Source organism: Geotrypetes seraphini, chromosome 5, assembly GCF_902459505.1.
Source record: "Geotrypetes seraphini chromosome 5, aGeoSer1.1, whole genome shotgun sequence".
Classification (NCBI taxonomy): Eukaryota; Metazoa; Chordata; class Amphibia; order Gymnophiona; family Dermophiidae; genus Geotrypetes; species Geotrypetes seraphini.
In genome coordinates this window covers 4,229,612-4,255,872 of record NC_047088.1, presented here as the reverse complement: position 1 = coordinate 4,255,872, position 26,261 = coordinate 4,229,612, and the positions used below count along the sequence as shown (strand labels likewise).

At 47.3% G+C, this 26,261-nt stretch overlaps 1 protein-coding gene across 5 annotated transcripts in view; it reads right to left on the bottom strand.

The window, feature by feature from the left end:
• Window positions 1-26,261, bottom strand: part of LOC117361664 — a 162,762-nt gene that overhangs the window by 57,326 nt on the left and 79,175 nt on the right. For all 5 annotated transcript variants that reach the window (XM_033947311.1, XM_033947314.1, XM_033947315.1 and 2 more), the window contains one exon: window positions 6,200-6,279. In XM_033947311.1, coding sequence (XP_033803202.1) covers window positions 6,200-6,279 — 80 coding nt within the window. The remainder of the gene's footprint in view (window positions 1-6,199; window positions 6,280-26,261) is intronic.

Genomic DNA, 26,261 nt, shown 5'->3' with positions numbered 1-26,261 from the left:
ATCATGCATGCAGATAAGCCTCGAAGACATACTTAAACAGATAGACAGATTAAAAACTGACAAATCTCCGGGCCCAGACGGAATCCACCCAAGAGTACTGAAAGAGCTCAGAGACGAAACAGCAGAGTTATTGCAGCAGATCTGCAACCTATCCTTGAAAACAGGGGTAATCCCGGAGGAATGGAGGATAGCAAACGTCACACCTATCTTTAAAAAAGGATCAAGAGGCGACCCGGGGAACTACAGACCGGTGAGCTTAACCTCGGTTCCAGGGAAGATGGCTGAATCACTGATCAAGGACAGTATCAATGAACATATAGAAAGAAATAATCTGATGAGAACAAGCAAGCATGGTTTCTGTAAAGGAAGATCATGCCAAACGAACCTACTGCACTTCTTTGAGAGGATAAACGAACAATTGGACAAAGGTGACCCCATGGACATCGTATATCTGGACTTCCAAAAAGCCTTTGACAAGGTACCCCATGAGCGCCTACTAAGGAAACTGTGGAGCCACGGGGTAGAAGGGGACGTGCACAGATGGATCAAAAATTGGCTGGCAGACAGGAAACAGAGGGTAGGAGTAAAGGGACACTACTCTGACTGGAAAGGGGTCACGAGTGGCGTCCCACAGGGATCAGTGCTGGGACTGCTGCTGTTCAACATATTCATTAATGACCTGGAATCAGGGACGAAGTGCGAGGTTATAAAATTTGTGGACGACACAAAACTCTCCAGTAGGGTTAGAACTGTTGAGGAATGTAAATAACTACAAAGGGACCTGAACAAACTGAGTGAGTGCGCAAAGAAATGGCAGATGAGCTTCAATGTAGAGAAATGCAAAGTCCTGCACATAGGGAAAGGAAACCCGATGTATAACTACATGATGGGGGGGGGGCGATGCTTATGTGCTTAATACTGTGCAAAATATAAAGACAGTAGATGTAAATTTGAAAAAACTGATACATAACAATCACCACTTTACAAATTAACAAATAAAAATAAAACAAATAATGAGAAATAAGAAAATACCATTTTATTGGACTAATCCATTTTTCAATCAGCTTTCAGAGGCCAAATCTTTCTTCAGAACAGTACAGTATACTGCTGTTATGGTATCCTGTCCTGACCTGAGGAAAGGGGTTTAGTCCAAAAAATTGCCTTATTTCCATTTCCTATTTATAAACTTTTATCAATACAGTTACAAAATTACTTGATTCTAAGTAAAGCAACAAAAAAATCTTTCTACCTTTTGTCGTTTCTGCTTTAATCATCTTCTCTTTGCTCTCTTTTTTCTATACAGCGTTTGTCCTCTCTCCCTTCCATGCAACATCTGCCCTCTCTTTGCCCCTTCCACCCAGCTTCTGCCCTCTCTTTCTACCACTTCCATCCACTGCCCACACTCTCTCTGCCCCTTCCATCTACTGTCCACCCTTTCTCTCTTCCATATGGCATCTTTCCTTTTACTATGTCCCTTCAATAAACTGTATATCTGGGGTTCCTTCTCTCCTTTGCACACGATTCATTTCAGCTTCACCCCTCTCCATTTTTCTGTCTCCACCATCTCCCCTATGCTTTGGCATCTCTTTCTCTTCTCCTTTCCTTCCTTCCTTCCCACTCCACACCATGGTGTGGTATCTCTATCTCCTTCCCTTCCCTCATGCCATGGCATCTCTTCCTCCCCCTTTATGGTCTGGTATCTCCTTTCCTTTTCCTCCATCCCATGGACTTGGCATCTCTGGTTCCTCTCCCTTGTCTTCCTTCTCCCTCTTTCCCCTCAATTGGGTGCTGCAGCAGCCGCAGCATGTCTCCCCCCTTGCCTGTGCAGTATTTCTACCCTCCCCCCTTCCCTGCCCAGCATTTCTACCCTCCCCCCTTCCCTGCCCAGCATGTTTGGCCTTTTCCCCTGCTGAAAGTCACGGGTGTCCGCTCCTTGCACGATCCGCAGCTGCGTCGGAAGCCTTCTCTTTGACATTGTGACATCAGAGGGAACGCTTCCGACGCAACCACGGATCGTGCGAGGAGCGGACGCCCGCGGCTTTCAGCAGGGGAGCCGGCCAGATGAGCAACGCTGATGAGCACCCACAGACACCCCCGTTTACTGCCGCTGCTGCTGGTTAAGGAAAGCAGCAGCGGCAGAATAGGGAGGGTGGCCGGCTGTGCACTAGAGAGTTGCGCGGGGAAAGAAATCCCACCTGTCCCCATGAGGAATCCCTCCATCCCCACCCGTCCCCGCGAGGAATCCCCTTCGTCCCTGCCCATTCCTATAAACTTCAGAAATAGTTATTTCATTTAATTATGCTACTGAATTAAAGGCTCTGGTAGAGACACATTTACAAATAAGCAAAGACACTTTATTAATTTGGAAATATTAATTGGGAAGAATACATACTTTGTAAACGGGTTTCTACCAGAACCTCTAATGTAAATATAAAATATAAATACTCAGCTAATGAGAACCCCCAAGCTGTCAGCTGAGGACTTCCTTTGCAGTTGGCCGGGGGTCCCTTTTGCCAAGCTTGGCAGGCAGCAGTAGCGTCCCTGAGTCACAGATGCTGGCACCTCAGTGGCTCATGGATGTTGCCAGCGACTGCTGTGATTGGTGGAGGGGAGTTCTGGCCGTCTCTAGAGGAGGTCCTCTGCTGGCGGTGCTTGGGGATCCCCACCAGTCACAGCAAAGGTCAGCAAGTACTTCAACACTGTAGAAATAAAACCAGAAATGCATTTCCTTTTCTTTTGAACACAAAACAAAGACATCAGCTATATACATTTCCCAAAGCTAACATATTTTAGTCAATAAATTCCGTTTTTTACCTTTGTTGTCTGGAGACTTATTTTTCCATAAAGTTGGTCCCAGTTACTTTTTTCCGCTTTCCTATCTTCTGTAAATTCTTCTGTTGCTGTCCATTGGTTCCTCCTACCATGGTCCAGCATTTATCCCTTTCTCATCTTTTGCCCCTGCCCACCAGTCTCATGCCCAACATTTCTCCTTCTATAAGCCTCTCCAGCACCATGCCACATCTCTCCCTCCATTCCCTTCACCACTTTGTCCAACATTCCTCCTTCTTGCATCCATTTCAATCTGTCCATTCCACCACAATATTTCTCCCTCTCATCTATACCTCCCTCCCTATGACCAAAAATTCTCCTTTCTTCCATTCCGTGTACACAACCATCTCTTTCCCTCCCTTCCTCTCTCCCAAGTCCATGCCTTCTGTGTCCAAAACGCATTCCCTCCCCCATCTCAGCATCTCTTTCCCTCTCTTCCTCTCTCCCAAGTTCATGCCTTCTGTGTCCAAAAACACACTTCCTCCCCCACCTCTTTCCCTCTCTTCCTCCATCCTCTCTCCCAAGTTCATGCCTTGTGTCTAAAAACGCACTCCCTCCCCACATCTTTCTCTCCCTTCCTCCATCCTCTCTCCCAAGTTCATGCCTTGTGTCCAAAAACTCCCTCCCTCTGCGTTTGCCTTCCAAGTTCGACCTCCTTCTGTCCCGCATTTGCCTCCCACGTTCGTGCCCAGCCCTCATCTGCCAACAAATTACCAATTTTCTCATCCAAATGGAGCTCGAGCCGCGAGGCTCATCTTCTATTTCCTGTCTGCCCTACCGCAGCACACATAGCCGACCGGAAGTCTTCCCCAATGTCAGCGCTGACGTCGGAGGGTGGGCTTTGCGTAAGCCCTCCCTCCGATGTCAGCATTGACATCGGGGAAGACTTCCGGTCGGCTATGTGTGTTGCGGCAGGCCAGGTAGGAACAGAAGACGAGCCTCGCAGCTCAAGTTGTATTGAACCCTGCGGGATACCCGTCGTCTCCGTTCAGCTCTCTACTGTGCACCCCCTTGGGGTGTGCACCCGGGGCAGACCTCCCCCCCTATATACGCCACTGCCCCTGGCAAGGCATACAGTTGAAGCTCCTCTATAGAAAAAAGGGGGAGGGGAAATGGGGGGGGGAGGAACTTGGCTGCCTAAGTGCGACATCCTTGAGGTGGAATTAGCCCCTCGCGGGACCCCCGGCTCAATCTGACAAGAAAATATGGGCAGATAAAAAAAGCCACTACCTAACCTTTCCAACAGACCCTGTCAAGGCCTAAAAGGCGGCTGCACAGGTCTACCACCTCCACCTGCTGGAGACTGAGAACAGACTGATTCTGAGGGACTGCACAGCCCACTTGTACTGTTAGAATTCAGTGTGTTGTTTCCACCTGCTGGCAGAGGAGCATAAACCCATCTGTCTGTGATGGTCTAGAGCAGGGATCTCAAAGTCCCTCCTTGAGGGCCACAATCCAGTCGGGTTTTCAGGATTTCCCCAATGAATATGCATTGAAAGCAGTGCATGCACATAGATCTCATGCATATTCATTGGGGAAATCTTGAAAACCCGACTGGATTGAGGCCCTCAAGGAGGGACTTTGAGACCCCTGGTCTAGAGGGATGATAAAGAAATGGCCTTTTGTCTCAATGGAGGAGGGTAAATAGTGGAGTGCCACAGGAATCTGTATTAGCACCAGTGCTATTTAACTTATTTTTAAATCTGGAAATTGGAAGAGTGAGGAGATTAAATTTGCAGATGACACAAGTTGTTAAAACACATGTGGACTGTGAAAAATTGCAAGAAGACCTAAGTAAATTGGAAGGCTGTGCATCCAAATGGCAGATGAAATTTATTGTGGACAAATGCAAAGTGATGCATATTGGGAAGAATAACCCTTGAATCCAGAATCTGAAGAAATGGACTTAAGCTAAGAAAAGCTGTTTTCTCTCTATATTTGTAAATAAGAGCATGACACTTTGTTGGTATTATTAAGGTCTCCATGGGGTAGTTTTTCTTCCACAAGTTTTGGTATATTAACATAACATAAGAATAGCCTTACTAGGTCAGACTAATGGTCCATTAAGCCCAGTAGCCCGCTCTTCTTGTGCATCCTGTGCCTGAACCGGAAGCCTTTTCTTAGGCTTCACAGCATCAGAGGGAATGCTTCTGGATGAGGCGTGGGACGTGCAAGGAGCAGCTGCATGCGGCTTCATGCACAGTGCGGCTATGAGGAGGGAGCTGGCTACAAGACAACACTGGGGAAATTGGCCACGGGCCGCATAAAACGACCAGGCGGGTCCGATTCACCCTGTGGGTCTTGAGTTTAACACCTGTGATATAGAAGAACAGACCAGATGACTCCATTCTGGATCTTTAAAAGCTGCTTGATAGGATAAGAATTTATTGATGAATCTCTTATGTGAGAAACCTTTAACAGATGGGAAAGAAAAGAGTGACTGGGGTCGAGAGGTTTGCCCAGGTCTGGAAAATAAGAAATGATTGGTGAGGTAATCAGGCAATAAACCTGATGTATGATGTTGATAGATTTTATTATTGTATACCACTCAGAAGTCTGATGAGCAGTATAAGAAATTTTAAATAAACTTGGAAACTAGTAATGAAGTCTGGAATTGGCAGTGGAAGAGAAGGGTACAGCTAAGAGCAGCTTATCTGAGGAAAGAGACCAAGATAATATGGAGGAAGAGGGGGGGAGGAGGAAATAAAGAAACCTAGCATCATTAGGTGTACCTTCTAAGAGCACTTAATGAGCCAGCAACCCCCCCAAAATGGAACCAGGGCTACTGAACCAAGAGCAAACACCTTCAGATCAATTTAGAGGCTGCCAAGAGTGTCACCTTTCACCTGCTGGAAACAGAGAATACTGAATCGGGATAGGAGCACATGGTCCCTAATCACAGATCTCAATTCTTTGTTCTCTATCTCCACTTTCTGGTAAACTAGCATAACCCATTTATCTGGACTAAACTATTGGTGATGCCAAGGACGTCCTCATTTTTCATTCTTTATATGTATACTTTACTTTGATTTTGTGCTTAGCCTAAAAGTAACAACAGGACCCTGCATATTATAACATGTCAGGTGAGATCTCTAAAATTCCTGTCTTGCTGTCAGCTTCTTTTTAACTCCACCCCACCCTTCAATTTCAAAAGGTAGGTTTTTGCTTAGGCTCTCTGCTACTACTTTCTGAGACTTGTCCTTATTTCGCTCCCTCACTCCCCTTTAACCAAATCATTGCATCAGCCCTTCTGCTGACCATGCTTTCAACCTGCATCATTACAGCAGTTGAAGCTATTAAATGAGGTATCTATTCCTTTGCCCCTCAGGATTCAGATTATAGTCCAAGCCTCTTCCTTGGTTCCTATTACCTGGTGACGAGCAGAACCCTCTGGCTTGCCTTTGCCTTCTTTTGATGCAGTCAGTGTCCAAGCCATATCATCTCCAGTATCTGCAGAAGGATAACACTTATGTCAGATATCAACCAAAAGTGCATGTAAAGGGAGGGAAAAAACAGGATCCAAATATTATGATCCTCTCTTTCAGGCATTTCACACAAGAGTAATCAACTTCAAATCAAGTACTTTTATATTGTCTACCCATCCTTGGCTGGGATGAGAGGTGACAGATCTTACCACTAGAGAATGACACGGGGGGGGGGGGGGAATTTGTCCCCGTCATCGCCCCGTCCCCATGACCACTGTCCCCGCAGCATTCATACAAGCCTCAGTATGGCAATATTTAGCTTATTCCTTCCTTATAAATCAAAGTTCTGGCTGCTGAACTAGAGAATGAGATATTCAGCTGGTAGGGCTTTATTTATACATTTTTATAAACACAATTAATATACTACTTTATCCTAAAACCAAATAAATAAATAGAAGTTTTTTTTCTACCTTTGTTGTCTGGTTTCTGCTTCCCTCATCTTCTCATTCAATTCCTTCCATCCACTGTCTGTCTTCTCTCTGCGTCTTCCATTTGCTCTGTTACTGTGCCTCTCCCTTCATCCCCTCCCCAATTGGTCTGGCACTCATCTTCTTCCCTCCACTCCCCCATAGTCTGGCATCTCTGTCTTCTTCCCTTCAGCGTCTTCTCTCAATCTCTCTTCCCCATTTCCCTTCAGTGTCTTCTCCCCACTGTCTTCCCCATGTCCTTTCAGCATCTGCTCCTCTCCACCTCCCTACAGCGTCTGTTCCTTTCCTCCACCACCCTTCCCTCTTGCCACCTCACTGCCCTTCGGCACCCCTCACGTGGCCCCCTCCCTCCTTCCTACCTACCCGAATCTATCTATCTCCTTTGCAGCACATTTTGAGTAACTTCTTCACAAAGCCGTCAGAGCCTGCCAACAGTAAGTAGCATGCGTGTGTGGGCGGAAGCTTCTCCTCTGATGCAACTGCTTGCAGGCTCCGATGGCTTTGTGAAGAAGTTACTCAAAACGTGCTGTGAAGGTAAAGGGAGGGATGGAGATAGGAGGGAGGGGGCCACGCGCGTTCCCTCCTTTAACTGCGGGGACAAGGCCATTCACCGCTCCATGGGGCACTGGATGGTCTTGTCCCTGTACCCGCAGTGAGCACTTTTTCCCCCATCACCATTTGGGCCACCATATCAGCCACCGTGTCATTCTCTACTTACCACTTTTTCAATGTGCAGTGCTCTACCCCTAAGCAATAAAAGCACATCAAATTCTCCCAGCCTGGTAACTGACTCTTCCATCTGTACAAGAAGATTGCTGCAGAAAGAGACTCAAACTCCTAGCTTTAAGTTCTGCTCTTTTCCAGCTCACTAGGTATAACCCTCTCAAAAAGGCATAGCTAGCCAGTCAGGTTTTCAGGATTCTATAGATTTAAATGCAGTTCTTTCTTGCATATTCAGTGTGGTATTCCTAAAAAGCTGAAGTTTGATGTACCTCCAGGAAAGTGTTTAGAAGCTGTGCTGAACTGAGAACTTTCTTAAGAGAGCAGATTCCACAGGTGACCCTTGAGGGGGAGGAATGCTGGCCTAGTGACTAACCCTCAGTAAGAAACATACAAGATGACGGCAGAAAAGGGCCATAGCCCATCAAGTCTGCCCACTCCAATGACCTACCCCCCTTGATTTTAACCCCCTAGAGATCCCACGTGTATCCCATTTCCTCTTAAAATCCGGCACGTTGCTGGCCTCAATCACCTGACGCGGAAGATCATTCCAATGATCAACCACCCGTTCGGTGAAGAAATACTTCCGGGTGGGAAATTTCATGGCGACACCAGGAAGTATTTCTTCACTGAATGGGTGGTTGATTATTGGAATGATCTTCCGCATCAGGTGATTGAGGCAGCAACGTGCCGAATTTTAAGAGGAAATGGGATATACATGTGGGATCTCTAGGGGGTTAAAATCAAGGGGGGGTAGGTCATTGGAGTGGGCAGACTTGATGGGCTATGGCCCTTTTCTGCCATCATCTTCTATGTTTCTATGTTAAGAGAGCGGTTGTAGAGGATCTACATTAAAGACAGTTTTCACAGCAACCTCTTTTTTTAGCTCAGTAAAATCAGTCAGGCAATAATGTAACCTTTAAACTCTGTTGGAGTTTAATACAAAACAGTGTTTTAGCTTAGATTAATGATTTAGGTTGCATTTCAGGGCATATCATCAGATTAGGGCACAAATAGCTATTGAGGAAAGGCACTGGTGTTAATTTAATTCCCTCCCACCCATTCCAAGGAAGAGCTTTTTGATTTATAGGCTCCCCAGCCAACCAGGAAGGAGAAATTAGGTTCTTACCTGCTAATTTACTTTCTTTTAGCTTCTCCAGACCAGTAGAGGTTAATCTTTACGAATGGGTATATATCCAATCATGACCAGCAGGTAAAGACTGAAAACAAAACTGGAATAGTATATAGTATATTCCCTTCTCTATTCTCATCAGTCTGCCGAATAGCCAAGCAGAACTAAGAACTGGAAACAGAAATAAACAATACTCCGAACAGGAGTAACAACTAACATACCCAAATGCTGTTGGAAAATGCAGAGGAGAAATACCAGAAGGAAAATGTCCCCACAGCTCGCCAGCTAAGCCAGCCGAGCCACAGCCACGGTTCTTTAATTCTCCCCGGCTCTAGAAAAATACTAGAACCCGCCACAAAAAACAAAACTGCCCGCGCAACAACCCCAACAACACAACATACAGGGTGGGGACCTCTACTGGTCTGGAGAAGCTAAAAGAAAGTAAATTAGCAGATAAGAACCTAATTTCTCCTTCTTTAGCACTCTCCAGACCAGTAGAGGTTAATCTTTACGAATGGGACGTACCAAAGCAGTTCCCATCACGGGCGGAACCCCCGAAGGGCCAACACCAGAACACACTCACCGAACACTGCGTCCCGACATGCCTGAACATCTACCCGAAAGTGTCTGACAAAGGAATACAAGGAAGACCAAACCGCAACCTAGCAAAAGCCGGAGGCACAAGCGACGACTAAGCCCAAGAAGCCGACTGACCCCGAGTGGAATGAGCTTTGAGAAACTTCGGAACAGGCTTCTGCCTCAGAAGAGAAGCAATAGTCTCCTTAATCCAGCATGCAATAGTAGCCCTAGAAGCGCCAGTCCCCATACAAGGACCCGCCATAAGGACAAAGAACATAAGAAGTTGCCTCCACTGAGGCAGACCATAGGTCCATCTCGCCCAGCGGTCCGCTCCTGTGGCGGCCCATCAGGCCTATTGCCTGAGCAGTGGTCCCTGACTATTTCTATAACCTCTCTCTACTCCTATCCCTATAACCTACCTCTACTCCTATCTGTACTCCTCAATCCCTTTGTCCTCTAGGAACCTATCCAAACCTTCTTTGAAGCCCTGTAGCGTGCTCCTGCCTACCACAGCCTCCGGAAGCACATTTCATGTATCCACCACCCTCTGGGTGAAAAAGAACTTCCTAGCGTTTGTTCTAAACCTGTCCCCTTTCAATTTCTCCGAGTGCCCCCTTGTAATTGTGGTTCCCCATAATTTGAAAAATCTGTCCCTGTCTACTTTTTCTATGCTCTTCAGGATCTTGAAGGTTTCTATCATGTCTCCTCTAAGTCTCCGCTTCTCCAGGGAGAACAGCCCCAACTTTTTTAGTCTGTCAGTATATGAGAGATTTTCCATACCCTTTATCTGCTTAGTTGCTCTTCTCTGGACTCCCTCAAGTACTGCCATGTCCTTCTTGATGATCTTATTTCCTGATCTCCTGGGTCCACTGCACATAAGAGCGAAGGACCCGACCAACATCCAACTTGCGCAGCTGTCTTTGCTCAGAAGAGCCCTCCTGACTACCCAAGACCGGGAGGACCACAGAATGATTGACATGAAAAGGAGAAAATACTTTTGGCAGAAAAAGAAGGAACAGACCTCAACACAACCCGCTCCCTAGAAAAATCCAAGAAGGGAGCTCTACAAGAGAAAACCTGTAGCTCAGAAACATGCCTAGCGGAAGAAATGTCCACCAAAAAGACCGCCTTCAGAGTAAGGTTCCTCAAAGAGCAGCCGCCCAACGGTTCGAAGGGCGGGTGCACCAGAACAGATAGAACCAGATTGAGATCCCAAGAGGGATGGATCAGAGACTGTTTGGCGGGTAGGAGTGAAGGGCCACTACTCAGACTGGAGGAGGGTCACGAGTGGGGTCCCGCAGGGCTCGGTGTTCGGGCCGCTATTTAATATATTCATAAATAATCTAGAAACAGGGACGAAGTGTGAGATAATAAAATTTGCGAACGACACCAAACTATTTAGTGGAGCTTGGACTAAAAAGGACTGTGAAGAATTGCAAAGGGACTTGAACAAACTAGGGGAATGGGCGACGAGATGGCAGATGAAGTTCAACGTTGAGAAATGTAAAGTATTACATGTGGGAAACAGAAACCCGAGGTACAACTATACAATGGGAGGGATGTTATTAAATGAGTACCCAAGAAAGGGACTTGGGGGTATTGGTGGACATGACAATGAAGCCGACGGCACAGTGCGCAGTGGCCGCTAAGAAGGCAAACAGAATGCTAGGCATAATCAAGAAGGGCATTACAACCAGAACGAAAGAAGTTATCCTGCCATTGTATCGGGCGATGGTGCGTCTGCATCTGGAGTACTGCGTCCAATATTGGTCACCATACCTTAAGAAGGACATGGCGTTACTCGAGAGGTTTCAGAGGAGAGCGACGCGTCTGATAAAGGGGATGGAAAACCTTTCATATGCTGAGAGATTGGAGAAACTGGGTCTCTTTTCCCTGGAGAAGAAGAGACTTAGAGGGGATATGATAGAGACTTACAAGATCATGAAGGGCATAGAGAGAGTAGAGAGGGACAAATTCTTCAAACTTTCTAATAATAAAAGAACAAGAGGGCATTCAGAAAAGTTGAAAGGGGACAGATTAAAAACAAATGCTAGGAAGTTCTTCTTTACCCAACGTGTGGTGGACACCTGGAATGCGCTTCCAGAGAGCGTAATAGGGCAGAGTACGGTACTGGGGTTCAAGAAAGGAATGGACAATTTTGGGATAGAGGGATATAGATAGAGGATTACTGCACAGGTCCTGGACCTGTTGGGCTGCCGCGTGAGCGGATTGCTGGGCATGATGGACCTCAGGTCTGACCCAGCAGATGCATTGCTTATGTTCTTATCAGAGGGTGGCATAGGAGGCCTGAGCAACTTGGACGCCCACAAAAAGTGAATCACATCAGGAATGGCTGTCAAATGCTGACCTGTCACTAACCCCCGAAAGGCTGACAAGGCCGTAAGCTGAACCCGGAGAGAAGACCAAGCCAGGCTTCTATACAGGCCATCTTGCAAGAACTCTAGGATGTTAGGCAGAGACCACTCCCCGAGCCTGGCACCACCCCTCAAAGAGGCGCCAAACCCGCACAGAAGCCTGAGAGGTAGAAAGCCTCCGGGACCCCAAGAGTGTAGAGATCACCTTATCTGAATACCCCTTCTTACCAAGGCGACCCCTTTCAAAACCCAAGCCGTAAGACAGAAGGGAGACGGGTCAAACATGGGAATGGGACCCTACGTCAGAAGGTCGTCCAAGAGAGGCAGAGGAAGAGGATCCGCCACCAGAGCGTCACCAGATCCACGTACCACTGATGTCAAGGCCAATCCGGAGTAGAGAGTTGCGCGGGGACAGAAATCTCACCCGTCCCCGTGAAGAATTCCTCCATCCCCACCCGTCCCCGCGAGAAATCCCTTCCGTCCCCACCCGTCCCCGCGAGGAATCCCCTCCGTCCCCGCCCGTCCCTATAAACTTCAGAAATAGTTATTTCATTTAATTATGCTACTGAATTAAAGGCTCTGGTAGAAACCCATTTACAAATAAGCAAAGAGACTTTATTAATTTTGAAATATTAATTGGGAAGAATACATTCTTTGTAAACGGGTTTCTACCAGAGCCTCTAATGTTTATAAATTTTTATCAACACAACTAATATACTACTTTATGCTGAAGCAAAAATAAAAAAAAAATAAAAAAATTTTTTCCTACCTTTGTTGCCTGGTTTCTGCTTTCTTCATGTTCTCATTCAATTCTTTCCATCCACTATCTCTCTTCTCTCTGTGTCTTCCATTTGCTCTATTACTGTGCCTCTCCCTTTCTCCCCCCTTCCAAATTGGTCTGGCACCCATCTTCTTCCCTCCGCTCCCCCCATAGTCTGGCATCTCTGTCTTCTTCCCTGCCAGCGTCTTCGCCCCACTCTCTCTTCTCCATTTCCCTTCAGCGTCTTCTCCCCACTCTCTCTTCCCCATTTCCCTTAAGCATCTTCTCCCCACTCTCTCTTCCCCATGTGCTTTCAGTATCCTTCTCTCCCCTCTGTCTTCCCCATGTCCTTTCAGCGTCCTTCTCCCCCTGTCTTCCCCCATGTCCTTTCAACGTCCTTCTCCCCCGTCTTCCCCATGTCCTTTCAGCATCCTTCTCCCCCCTCTATGTTCCCTATGTCCTTTCAGCGTCCTTATCCACCCCTTTTTCTTCCCCATGTGCTTTCAGGCTGTTGCATTATCACAGGCTTATGTCAGCAAAATCCACAAGCCAGTTTTAATTTTAAAAAAAATCAAATCGAAAGAGAAAGCATTTCCTAATTACCTGCGTTCTGCACCGTCCTGGGGTCGCAGGGTACCTCCACAACGCTGCATCCCCACCCTCCTACCCCCTGCAATTCCCTGGCTACAAGTACAGCACAAGACAAGAAGAATCCAGACGTGTTTTCAGTCAGACTCGGCTGCTGCTGCTCCCTAGAAAACAAAAAGCCATGCCAAGCAGCCCTTTGAGAAAAGGAAGAACTGGAGGTGTTCACTTACGCTCGAGCTTTAGGGAACCCCATAGATAACAGAATGTCCAGTGATAACCCATGTTTGACTGTCCCAGCCTTGTGCTGTCTGTGCCTTCTTGGGGTGACTTTGCTGTATAGGTTCTCTCTGGCGGCCATGGTCAGTGTGCAAGTCACTATGCCATCGTGACAGTTTTCTCAGCCATCAGAGACACACGCACGCACACACCACATACAAAAACCTCCCCGAGCTGATAAAAGGAAAGCAGCTGGTGTGTGTATGTGTGTTATTTTACAGCAGCTCAGCATGTACGAGGCAGCTTCCTGGTGCAACACTAGCAGCTACTTATAAAGTCATCCTTGGGCTAGGAAGTGACTTTTCAAAATCTGCACCATTGCACTGAACTTGCTCCCGAGATTCGGCTTTGCCACCCTTCTTTACCCCTGGCAGCATGGGTGCCACACAAGCCAGGCCATAGCAACTTCCTCTGCTTTAAGTTTCAGCGTCCTTCTCCCCCCCCTGTCTTCCCCAGTGCTTTCAGCGTCCTTCTTCCCCCCTCAGTTTTACCCATTTCCCTTAAGCGTCTTTTCCTCTCCATTCCACCTTTCCTCCTTTCCTGCCCCCTATCTTTGTGGCGCTTCTCCGCCCGACAGACAACAGAACAGGCCCGGTCCGACAAACCTCCCTGCCCTGAATCCAGCTGCCTGTAAGAAAGTAATTTAGATTCGCGGCTACAGGGCAGAGAGGTTTGTCGGACTGGGCCTGTTGTCGGTCGGTTGGGTGAAAGCGCCACGAAGGTAAGGGGATCTGGCCGTCTCTGCACCCCCCCCCCAAGGCTGCACTGGGGCGGACCGCCCCTTCCCGCTCCCCCCCTTGGTACGCCACTGCCTTGTATTTTTACTACCTGCCCTGTCGCAGCACACAGCCAACACTCCCTCTGAGATCATTCCTCCCTTGATTTTAAAAAAATATTTTTCTTGCTTTGGTCCGCTAATACATTCAATAATTAAAAAAAGTCTTTCATCAGGGGCAGTACCAAAAAGTTGGAAAGCATCAATAATTTCTCCTATATTAAAAGACCATAAAATCAGTCATGACGACCCCACTAACTACCGTCCAATTGCTAATATTCCATTCTTAGCAAAAATCACAGAGAAAGTAATATTCACTCAACTATCAGACTTTGCCAATTCTACCAATACATTACATCCCAATCAAACAGGCTTCAGGAAACATCATAATACAGAGTATTCCTTAATTGGGCTCACTACCAATATCATATATAACCTTGATCACCACAACTCGGTAATTTTATTTTCTCTTGATCTTTCAGCCGCATTCGACACAATCGACCATACTCTTCTACTCGACAGACTTCATTCAATAGGCGTTAGCGACCTAGCCTTGCAATGGTTTACCTCCTTTCTCTCTAACCGTACTTCTACGGTACGCTTTAACAACACAATTTCAAAACCTTTTTCCCAAAACTATGGTATCCCCCAGGGCTCAACTTTGTCTCCTCTCTTATTTAATATTTTTTTAGCTCCCTTACTTAACCTAAGCCAATCCATAGGTTTTACCACCTATGCTTACGCAGATGACATCCAGTTGACTCATGCATTCAACCCGGAAAATCCAAATGACATAATTCAAATTAACCAAAAATTAGAACAAATTAAAAGTTGGCTAGCACAAAATAAACTTGCACTTAATGTATCCAAGACAAGGGCTCTATTTTTTCCTTCAAAACAAGACCTAAAACTATCAATCCCTTTTTCAATCAACAACACACCAATTGAATTAGCAACTTCACTTAAGATTTTAGGCGTAATCATCGATAGTAAATTTTCTTACCAAGAACATATTAATAACACAGTTAAAAACTGTTTCTACCGCTTGCGTCTAATCCGTTCAATGTCCAAGTACTTAGAGCCAAAATCAGTAAATATTTTAGTTCACTCACTCATAATATCCAAATTAGATTACTGTAATTCCCTATTATTAAACATAACAAATAAGGAACAAAGACGTTTACAAATAATTCAAAACACCGCCATAAAATTAATACATCAGGGAAAGAAATACGATCACGTGACTCCATATCTGATGAAATCTCATTGGCTACCCATTAACCAGAGAATAATATATAAAATAGCATTATTAGTCTTTAAGACAACTACAACAAACGAACCTCAGTTTATTAACCGCTTATTAATTCCCCACTGCTCAAATCGCTCTCTCCGGTCTAATAGTCAGGAGTTACTTATGGTTCCATCATTGAAAATAATAGGAACTAGGCGACATGATATTTTTTCAGTCAAAGCTCCACTTATCTGGAATTCTCTTCCTTTATACATTAGAAATATTAAAGATCTCACTTTATTCAAAACTAACCTAAAAACATTCCTGTTTAAAGTTTCCTTTAACCCTTAAAAAGGAATCATCTTTCATCAAATAAAAATATCATAAGCTTCGAAAACTTTCTACCTTCAGGTACCCCAACCTCAATGTTCCATCCTACCCTATCTAATTCTCCTCGCCTATATATGAGGACACAACAATATTGTAACTTTTTATCCCTCATGTTTTTCCCACCCACTCCAGTAGTGTCTGTTTTGTTAAGTGGTCACGAATATGTTTTTTAATTCACAAAAATGATCTTAACTGTTTTTACCCCTATATTTATTGTAATGTTATTCGCTTAGAATTTTTAAGCGAACCATTAAATTTAAATAAACTTGAAACTTGAAACCTTCCCGATGTCAGCGCTGACATCAGAGGGAGGGAGGGCTTTGCAGAGTGGGCAGACTTGATGGGCTGTAGCCCTTTTCTGCCGTCATCTTCTATGTTTCTATGACTCAGACCGACTTGCCCATCAAGAGGGAGCAGAAGGCTAACAGTGCCAGACGGACGGCTCTGGTCTCCAATACATTGATCGACCAGGACGCCTCTTCCATGGACCAGGTGCCCTGAGCTCAGTGACCTAGACACTAAGCCCCCCCAACCGAGGAGACTGGCATCCATGAGAAGCACCGTCTACTGCGGTAGATCCAAACTCACCCTCTGGACCAGATGAGAGGTCTGGAGCCACCAACGAAGACTGCAGCACGCCAAGCCTCGCAGAGGGACAGGGACATCCAAACTGTGCCTCTGGAGCAGAGCATACTGAAGAGGTCACATATGGGCCCGCGCCTACCTCACCACGTCCAGGAACGCTGCCATCGACCCCAAGACTTGGAGGAAATCCTGCGCCCGAGGACACCGGGACGCCAAAAGAAGGCGAATCTGAGATTGCAATTTGCTTACATGGACCTCTGGAAGGAAGACCTTCCCCAAGGAGGTGTCGAACAGAACCTCAAGGTACTCCAGACGCTGAGCTGGGACCAACCGACTCTTGGAAAGGTTGACCACCCAGCCCAGTGTCCGGAGAAACTCAACCACCCGAGCCGTAACCTGGGTGCTCTCCTGCAATGACTTCGCCCGAATCAACCAGTCATCCCAGTAGGGGTGCACCAGAATGCCCTCTGACTGCAATGCTGCCGCGACAACCACCATAATCTTGGTGAACGTCTGGGGAGTCGCGGCCAGGCCCAATGGAAGCACACAGAACTGATAGTGCTGACCCAATATCGCAAAGCGAAGAAAGAGCTGATGAGAGGCCCGAATGGAAACAGGCAAGTAGGCCTCCGCCAGAGTGAGAGAAGTCAGGAACTCCCCCGGCTGAACCATCAGAAGGACAGACTGTATGTGTCCATGCGAAAAAAAGGGAATTCTGAGAGCCCTGTTGACCCCGGTTTAAACCGAGGATGGGCTGAAAGGTCCCTTCCTTTTAGGGCCCCACAAAGGAAATGGCATACCAGCCGGTGCCGCACTCCTGAGGGGACACTGGACAACTGCTTTGAGATCTAGCAAGCGCTGAAGGGTCTGGCAAAAGGCCAGCATCTCCCATGCCACCTGACACGGAGAGGCTACATATGATCCGGCAGAGAACGGGCAAAATTTCAGAGCATAACCGTCCTGCACCACCACCAGGACCCACCAATCAGACGTGATCTCGGCCCACTTGGTAAACAAATTGCGCAGCCGGGAACCCACGGGAACCAAAGGGGGCGCCAGCCAAGAACCATCATGCAGGACGGACAGCAGGGGAACCGGGGGGGAACTCCCAGTTCCCCGACGGGCCCCCTGAAAGGACTGCATGCGCTGAGCCAACCAACCCCGGGGAAAAACCGGAAGCCTGGAAAGAAGTAGCCCCACGCCCCGGGCGAAACTTGCGAAATTCCCGCAGATACCCCCAGGAAGTGCCACCCAGAGACATCGGGCAGGCACGGTCTGCAGTCAAGACGGGGCACCTTAGAGTCTGTCAGAGTCTGAACCACCATATCTAAGACCTCTCAAAACAAAAACAACCCCCGAAAGGAAAATTTTGGGAAGTTCAGTTTTGGATGCGGCAACTGCCGACCAAGCGCGAAGCCACAAGGTACAGCGCACGGCCACCAAAAGCCCCAGACTTAACCACACCAAATCACAAAGAGCATCCGAGAGGAACAAGGCAGTCATCTCAATCTTCACCACCTCCTAATCCACTAAGGACCAGTCATCAGACTCACGATCCAGGATACTCTTAGACCACCGAAACACGGTGCGAGCCACCAGCCCCACACAAATAGCCGTCTGAACCCCCAAGGCAGAGACATCAAAATTATACTTAATTAGTGTCTCTAACGTACACTCCTCAGAGACCCTAAGGGCAGAACTGCCCGTAACAGGCACGGTATGCCGCTTAGCAAGCGCTGAGACCACCGCATCCACAACTGGCGAAATTAAGGTAGCCCTATCCCCCTCCGGCGCCCCGACGTAGTCCACTGCGCCAGCACAAAATCCAGAAAATCCTGACGCACAGGAAAAGAGCGGGAAACAGGACAGACCCCCTGAAGCTAAGGGGCCCCCATACGCGGGGTCTCCGGTGGCGCAATTTCAAAAATGCAGCACCGAGGAGACCTGCTAAATCAGGTCTAAAAGAGCATCCCTCTGAATAAAAAGTGCACCACGGACGCATCTGCACCGGAAGATGGGAAACCCGATGCCCCACTGCCAGCAGCCGTCCCCTCTAGAGGATCCTGGAAGCCCGCCAAAGCGGCCAGGTCCTCATCCACGCCAACACGCTCCTCCGACCACCAATTCGCAATTCAAGCCCCCACGGGCGCTTGGAAGAGGGGACGCCAAATGAAAAGAGGGAGGCAAAGCCACAGGGGGCGCGGAGGGAAACCACCCCCGAAACCCCCCAGGTGCACGGGGGACCCCCAATTGTCTGCACAAAGAAAGAAATTAAATTTGGGGCAAAAAAACCCCCAGGGTCCCCAGGGACTACCTGCCCTAGCAGGGGTCCCTGCTGAAACCGCCCCTGTGTTTGCAATACAGGGGGAAGGTCACCTGAGGTTGCAGACAAAATGGAGGGAACTGTCTGTCAAAATGGCAAAGATCCCGCCAAAAATAACCCCTCCAGGGCCTGTAGCGGCTGGGAAACCTAAACTATCCCAGACGCTAAAGCAGGCAAGCATCAGCTGTTGAAAAATCAACTGAGAGGGAATCCTTTTTCCCCTACAGTCGGCAGTTCGGGGAATCCCTCCGGAGGTAGTGAGAGCCGACCGGGCTGCCTCACTGCCTTCAGCCAGCTCACGAGGCACTAAGGCCGGGGAGCTCTGGATGCCTGCAGCTGCTGCCGAAGAGCTTCATGACCACACCGGCCCAAACCGCCGAGTTCAGGCCGGCCGCAAGTGCCTCGCGGCTGGACCAAATTGTTTCACATTCCCCCGGAGAAGGGCACAATTGCTCCATTCGCGACCTAGCTAGGAGAAAAAGTGCCAGTTAGTGCACAAATACAGTAAAATACAGTAAACTGACAGGGAAGCAACCCTGCAGACCGGCACTACCTCAGGATTTTTTTTTTTTTTTAGAACAGACTCCACAGGCTCTCAAAGCAATATGCCTTGCTTGATTTAGGGGGCATGGCTTATTGCTGAGGCTCCTCTAAAAAAAGTTGGGGAGGTGGAGGAAGTGGGGGGAGGGACCCCACTCGAGACCCGACGGGTTTGACATCCCCGAGGTTGAACGGACCCCCAAACAGGGCCCACCCAAGCTCTATCCGACCAAAATCAGGGACTAGAAACCTCCTAAACAAATTCCAACAGCCCTACCAAGGGAGATGGGTACAGATCACTTCTGCACAGAGACAGAAGTTGTAACCTGAGCAGCAGCTTTGGTGATACGATGTTTCCCAGCCAGAACATAAGAACTGCCGCTGCTGGGTCAGACCAGTGGTCCATCTTGCTCAGCAGTCCGCTCACGCGGCAGCCCTCTGGTCAAGGACCAGCGCCCTAACTGAGGCCAGCCCTACTGTGGTGTAGAAGTATTTAAACCTGGAAGAAAAAAAATGAAAGGGCAGAAAAATCTTACCAAAGCAATTCCCTATTCCTTAGCACTCTCCAGACCAGCAGAGGTTAATCTTTATGAATGGGTATATATCCAATCATGACCAGCAGGTGGAGACTGAAAACAAAACTGTGGAATAGTATATAATACTAGTTTTTTAGCCCATTACATTAACGGGTGCTAGAATAGATGTATAGACTTAGGCTTTTCTTTTCTTTCTTTCTTTTTTATTCTTTCTCTCCCTCCTGTCCAGCGGCACCCCTTCCCTGCTCCCCCTGTCCAGCAGTAGCCCTTCTCCATTGCTTTTATTTCCCCCCTTGTCCCTGTAAACAAAACTGTGGAATAGTATATAATACTAGATTTTTAGCCCGTTACATTAACGGGTTCTAGAATAGATGTATAGACTTAGGCTTTTCTTTTCTTTCTTTCTTTTTTCTTTCTCTCCCCCCTGTCCAGCGTCACCCTTTCCCTGCTCCCCCTGTCCAGCAGTAGCCTTTCTCCCTTGCTTTTATCTCCCCCCCCTGTCCAGTAGTACCCTTTCCGTGCTCCCCCTGTCCAGCAGTAGCCCTTCTTCCTTGCTTTTACCTCCCCCACCGTCCAGTAGTACCCTTTCCCTGCTCCCCCTGTCCAGCAGTAGCCCTTCTCCCTTCCTTTTACCTAACCATATTCAAGATCCCATTTTCCCTTTACCTTATCTATTTCCATCTGGCGCTGGTGGGATTTGTGCTCCGGGGGAGCTGACTTCTGCATCAGTTGCCGACGCACTCTGGCGCGGGGCCTCTGCTGGGCTGCGGGGAGTTGGTTTGCCCACACTGCATCTGTGGAGCTCGGTGTCCGGGCCGCAGGAGGAGTATGTGTTTGGGAGCCGACAGGATAGCGCCGTGGCTCCCTTAGTCCCTTGCCGCCCCCCTCCCTTCCCGAAGTCCCATTGATACATTTAAGTTTCCTAGGTTGGATTTTATTTTGGGGTTTGAGGGTGTCGGGTGGCTTCTCTCACGATTGTGCCTGTGTCGGAAGCCTACACCGACGCAGGAGCGGCTCGTGGGAGGAGCCGTCGTGGCGTCTTTTGAGTTGAAAATAAACTTTGGGCTGTAGGGCATTATTTCCGGACTGTGCGAGGCGAAGAGCAGGCAGGCCACTGGCACAGCTAGGCGCGCATGCGGACTCCTACCTGCAAGAGACCTACTCAGGCAGAGGGAGTAGCTCCATGTACAAGCTGTCTCCAGCTTGAATCCCTCATGAAGGAAGTAAAAGAATTGAGAGAGGAGGTGGCAAGACTAAGAAGCATTCGTGAAAATGAGATATAAGAACATAAGAATTGCCATCTACGGATCAGACCCTGGGTCCATCAAGTCCAGTGATCCGCACACGAGGAGGCCCCACCAGGTGTACCCTGGCCTAGTTTTAGTCCCCATATCACCGTATGTTTCTCAAGGGAGATGTGCTTCTAATTTACCCTTACCAGTATCGCTCTATGCCACTCTTAAGGAGATGTGCATCTACACAGGGAGGATTGGATCTTCCCTCGATTCGTTTGTATAATTTGGCCTGCTAGCTTCGGCATGTCCGGGATTGGCTTTTTCTTAGCTCTCAGTATACCGATCGGGAGCTGGAGGTTGACTATTTTTTTCCGTGGGCTCTGCCTTATCTTTTACAATGGGATGGGAAGGTGCGGTTGGGGCCTGGGGCCCGTAGTTGCTTGGTGGAGCCGCTTCGTCGGGCTTGGAGATGTGTTTCTCAGCTGTGGGGTCACTCGCCTTTTAGTTCTGTTCTGCTGCCCATAGTGGGCAATGCGGCATTCAGTCCGGGACAGGAAAATGTTGTTTTCAAACGGTGGGCGAGGAAGGGGCTCCGAACTTTGGAGCAGTTTCTACAGACGGATGGTAGCGCTGTTCCTTTTTTGACTCTCCAGGCGTCCTGGTCTTTGGGTGTGACGGATCAGTTTGCTTATATGCAGCTCTCTCATTATGCAGCCTCCTTGCCCAGGGACTCATTGACCCAGTCTTTTGCTATCACTTTACGCAACTTTTTCTTCGATGCTCAGTGGGATTGGCTTTCTATCTCTCAATATCATCGTAGATTGGTGGCTTTGCAGCCTCGGCGGGATTATCAGCGGCTTTTGACATCTTGGGCCCGGGACCTGGGATGTCGCCCGCGGGTGGCGTCCTTGGCTCCTCTGGTGCGCCTGATACCTCGGGTGGTGCAGAGCGCCGAGCTCCAGGAATGTCACTTTCGGGTTTTACATCGGGGATATGTCTCTCAGCAGCGGGCTTTTTATTTCGGATGTGCCCCTACGGCTATTTGTCTGAAATGTCACCGGGTTGATAACTCTTTGGCACATGGGGTGTGGTTGTGTGCATCTATTTCTGCCTTTTGGATGGAGGTCCGATGTTATTTGGAATCTTTGGTGGGTTATCGGCTCCCCTCATCGGTGGAAGGGACTATCTTTTTGGCGGAGGGCTATTTGGGCGGACTTTCTGCAGGTGATAGCTTGCTCATTCGTAAGGGTTATATTGTGGGAAAGAAATGTATTCTTACTCATTGGCTTCAGGACTCCCCACCCACCATCTGGTATTGGCGCAATAAATTGCATCTTTTAATGGTCTGGGAGTCCATGTCCGCTCGGTTTTCTGGATCTCGGAGCAAGCTTTTTCTGTCCGTTTGGGCTTCTTATTTGGATACTATGCCCCCTGTGATAAAGAGCCAGGTGGTCAATCGCTTGCGGAAGCCAGTTGTCCCCGTATTGCCAGTGGGTTGAGGGAGGGGTTTTGGGGGTGGGGGTGTTGGGTTGGAGCGGTTGGGGGGTTGTTTCTAGTTTGGATTTGGAGGGCTCCAGGCTATCAGAGTACAGGCCTGGACTCTCACTGTTATCTGGGATTTCTAGTTGGGTGCTAACCTGATATTTCGTATTGAGGCATTGTAATGAGAAAATAATTGTGTTCTCTCTGTTCTGTGTATATCTTTCATGTTGGTGAATAAAAAAGTTTATATTAAAAAAAGGAGATGTGCATCTAGTTTACCCTTAAATCCTAGAATGGTGGATTCTGCAATTACTTCCTCTGGGAGAGCATTCCAGGTGTCCACCACTCGCTGTGTGAAACAGAACTTCCTGATATTCGTCCTGGACCTGTCCCCCCCTCAGCTTTAGTTTATGTCCTCTTGTCTGTGTCACATCGGACATTGTAAATAACTGCTTCCCCAGCAGTGGGGAAGAAGAGGCTGTGCTGAGGGAAGGCAGCTGGACTCAGATTACAGAACACTGCAAGATTGGTACTATGACTCCACCCGCCCTTGAACTGAAGAACCAGTATGCTGTCCTGGAAGTGGAGATGAGAGCATCCCAAGGAGAGGAAGGACCAAAGCTTGAGATCCCCAAAATTACTGGATCCGTGACCACTAGGAGGGGCAAGGTAGTTAGCGATTCCCTTCTGAGGGGTCCAGAAGCGTCCATCTGCAGACCAGACATGATGTCATGAGACGTATGCTGTATACCTGGTGCCAAAATCCAAGATGTTACGGAGAGCTTGCCGAGTAGTCATCAAGCCTGATGACTACCATCTGATGCTGCTCATCCACATTGGCACTAACGATACTGCCAGGTACCCCTGTGAACGTGTCAAAAGTGACTTTGTGGCTCTGGGAGAGAAGGTGAAGCAGACAGGTTCACAGGTGGTATTCTTGTCTATCCTCCCTGTCGAGGGTAAAGGCCAGGGAAGAGAAGCTCGCATCCTGGAGATGAATGTGTGGCTATGTGGATGGTCATTGATAGCGTTTTGGATTCCTGGACCATGAGATGATTTTCCAAAGGGCTGTTGAGCAGGGATGGTGTGCATCTATCAAAGAAGGGAGTGTCTTCACCGGCAAGCTGGCTAATCTACTGAAGAAGGCTTTAAATTAGAAGTGGTGGGGCAGGGTGATCAAAGCTCCCGGGTGAGTATAAGCTCTCAGGTAAGTAAATCATTGAATACCTCTACATGGATGGGAAAAGGGGGCAATGTCTGGAAAGCAGTATATATTAATGCTCGAAGAATGGGAAACAAGATTCTGGATCTAGAAGCTGTGCTGGAAGAAGAGAAGTTGAATATAGTGGTGATCATGGAGATGTGGTTCATGTAGAACCATGACTAGGATGTAGTTATACCGGGCTATAATCTGTTCAGGAAAGACAGGGTAGGAAAAAAAGGAGGGGGGGAGTAGCGTTATATGTTAAAGATCATATTAAAGCCACACAATTGCAGGATCTGCAGGGCAAAGAAGAGGCACTGTGGATCAATTTGGAAAGAGGAAGTGGTGAATATATTTACATTGGTGTGATATACAGGCCTCCTCCACAGACGGAAGAAATAGATAGAGATTTAATAGTAGACATTCAGAATATTTCTAAAAAAGGGGAAGTCTTGCTAATAAGTGATTTTAACATGCCAGATATTGATTGAGGTATCCCTATTGCGGGGTCTTCTAGAAGTAGGGAAATCCTGGATTCTCTACAAGGAGAACTGTTCCAGCAGTTGGTAATGGAACCCACGCGGGATGAGGTCATACTGGACTTAGTGCTTATAAATGGGAAAGTGTCTCTGATGTTACAGTGGGTGATTATCTGGCATCCAGTGATCACTGCATGGTACGATTTAATATTAAGACGGGTATACAGAGGGCTCATTCAAAAGTAAAGGCTCTAGACTTAATAAAAACAAACTTTGTTCAGATGGGGGATTATGTCAAGGAATTGTTGTCTGGATGGTAACGTCTGGAAGGAGCAGAAATGCAGTGGGCAAAACTGAAAGGGCGACAAAACTTTTTGTGAGGCAAGTAGGTAAAAGTAAGAGGAAAAGAAAGCTGCTTTGGTTCTCAAATGTAGTAGCTGAGAAGGTAAGGAATAAGAGGTTAGCTTTCATAAACTACAAAAGATCGCAGAAAGAGGAAGAGAGGCAAAAATATCTGGAAAAGTTAAAAGAGGCTGGTTGTGTAGTCAGGAAAGCAAAGATGCAAATTGAAGAAAAAATAGCTGAAACGGTAAAATGGGGAGACAAGACATTTTTTAGATATATTAGTGATAGGAAAAAGTGCACAAGTGGCATTGCGAGACTCAAAGGTGAAGGGGAGGAATATGTAGAAGTTGATAAAGAAAAGGCCGAATTGCTTAACAAATATTTCTGTTCTGTGTTCACATCTGAAGCGCCGGGAATGGGACCGCAGAAGACAAACATGAATAGGGATGGAGGCGTAATAGACCCTGATCGATTTTCAGAGGGTTGTGCTCGTGAGAAAATAGCTGAAGGAACTTAGGGAAGTTCAGGTAGCTCCACTGACTGACCTTTTCAATAAGTCTCTAAAGTCAGGAGTGGATGACTGGAGAAGGACGGATGTGGTCCCTCTCCACAAAAGCGGAAGTAAGGAAGAAGTAGGGAATTACAGGCCGGTAAGCCTGACTTCTGTGGTAAGCAAATTAATGGAAACGCAACAGAGAATGGTCAAGTTTCTGGAATCCTGTGGATTACAGGACCGGAGGCAACATGGATTCATTAGAGGTAGGTCGTCAGATAAATCTGATCAATTTCTTTGACTGGGTGACCAGAGAATTGGATAGAGGATGTGCGCTAGATGTGATATATTTAGATTTTAGTAAATCTTTTGACAGTGTTCCACACAGACGTCCAATAAATAAACTGAGTTCGGGATGGGTCCCAAAGAGATGGGCAGGGTCAGGAACTGGTTGAGTGGAAGGTGACAGAGGATAGTGATCAATGGGGATCGCTCTGAGGAAAGTGGTGTGCCTCAAGGTTCTGTTCTTGGGTCTAAATTTTTAACATTTTTATAAATGATATTACTGAAGGGTTGTCGGGTAAGATTTGCCTCTTTGTGGGTGATATGAAAATCTGCAATAGAGTAGACACGCTGGATAGTGTGAATAACATGAAGAAAGACTTGGCAAAGCTTGAAGAATGGTCTGAAATTTGGCAGCTAAAATTTAATATTAAGAAATGCAAGGTCATGCATTTGAGCTGCATAATCCAGAGGGAATAGTATAGATTAGGGAGTGAAGAGCTTTTGTGCATGACAGAAGAGCGGGACTTAGGTGTGATTGTATGTAATGATCTTAAGGTGGTCAAATCAGGTTGAAAAGGTAATGGCGAAAGCTAGAAGGATGCTAAGATGAGGTAGGGAGAGGTATGGCCAGTAGGAAAAAGGAGGTATTGATGCCTCTGTACAAGACTCTGTTGAGACCTCATTTAGAATATTATGTACAATTCTGGAGGCCGCACCTTCAAAAAGATATAAAAAGGATGGGGTCAGTCCAGAGGAAGGCTACTAAAATGGTGTGTGGTCTTCGTGATAAGGTGTATGGGGGACAGACTTAAAGATCTCAATCTGTATACTTTGGAGGAAAGGCAGGAAAGGGGAGATATGACAGAGACGTTTAAATCAATCTACAATCAAAAAATGTTATTAGCCAAGTGATGGAAATGCCCACTGAAACACCTTTTCCTTACAGTGGAGCCAAATTGTGGGATGGAATAGGAGGGAATTCCCTGAAGCAGCCATTCGTTGGTGAAACAAGAGCCTTGTTGGGCTTGGATATCGGTTCCTTATCTTCACTTTAAATACCGAATATGCAGGAAGATCTTGGCGTTGGATCGTGATCCTGGCTCGATTAGCAGCTGTGAAGATAAGTGAAACTTTTCCTTAGGTTCTTTTACCTGTTCCCTATGCCCAGTGATGGGATTTGTTCCCA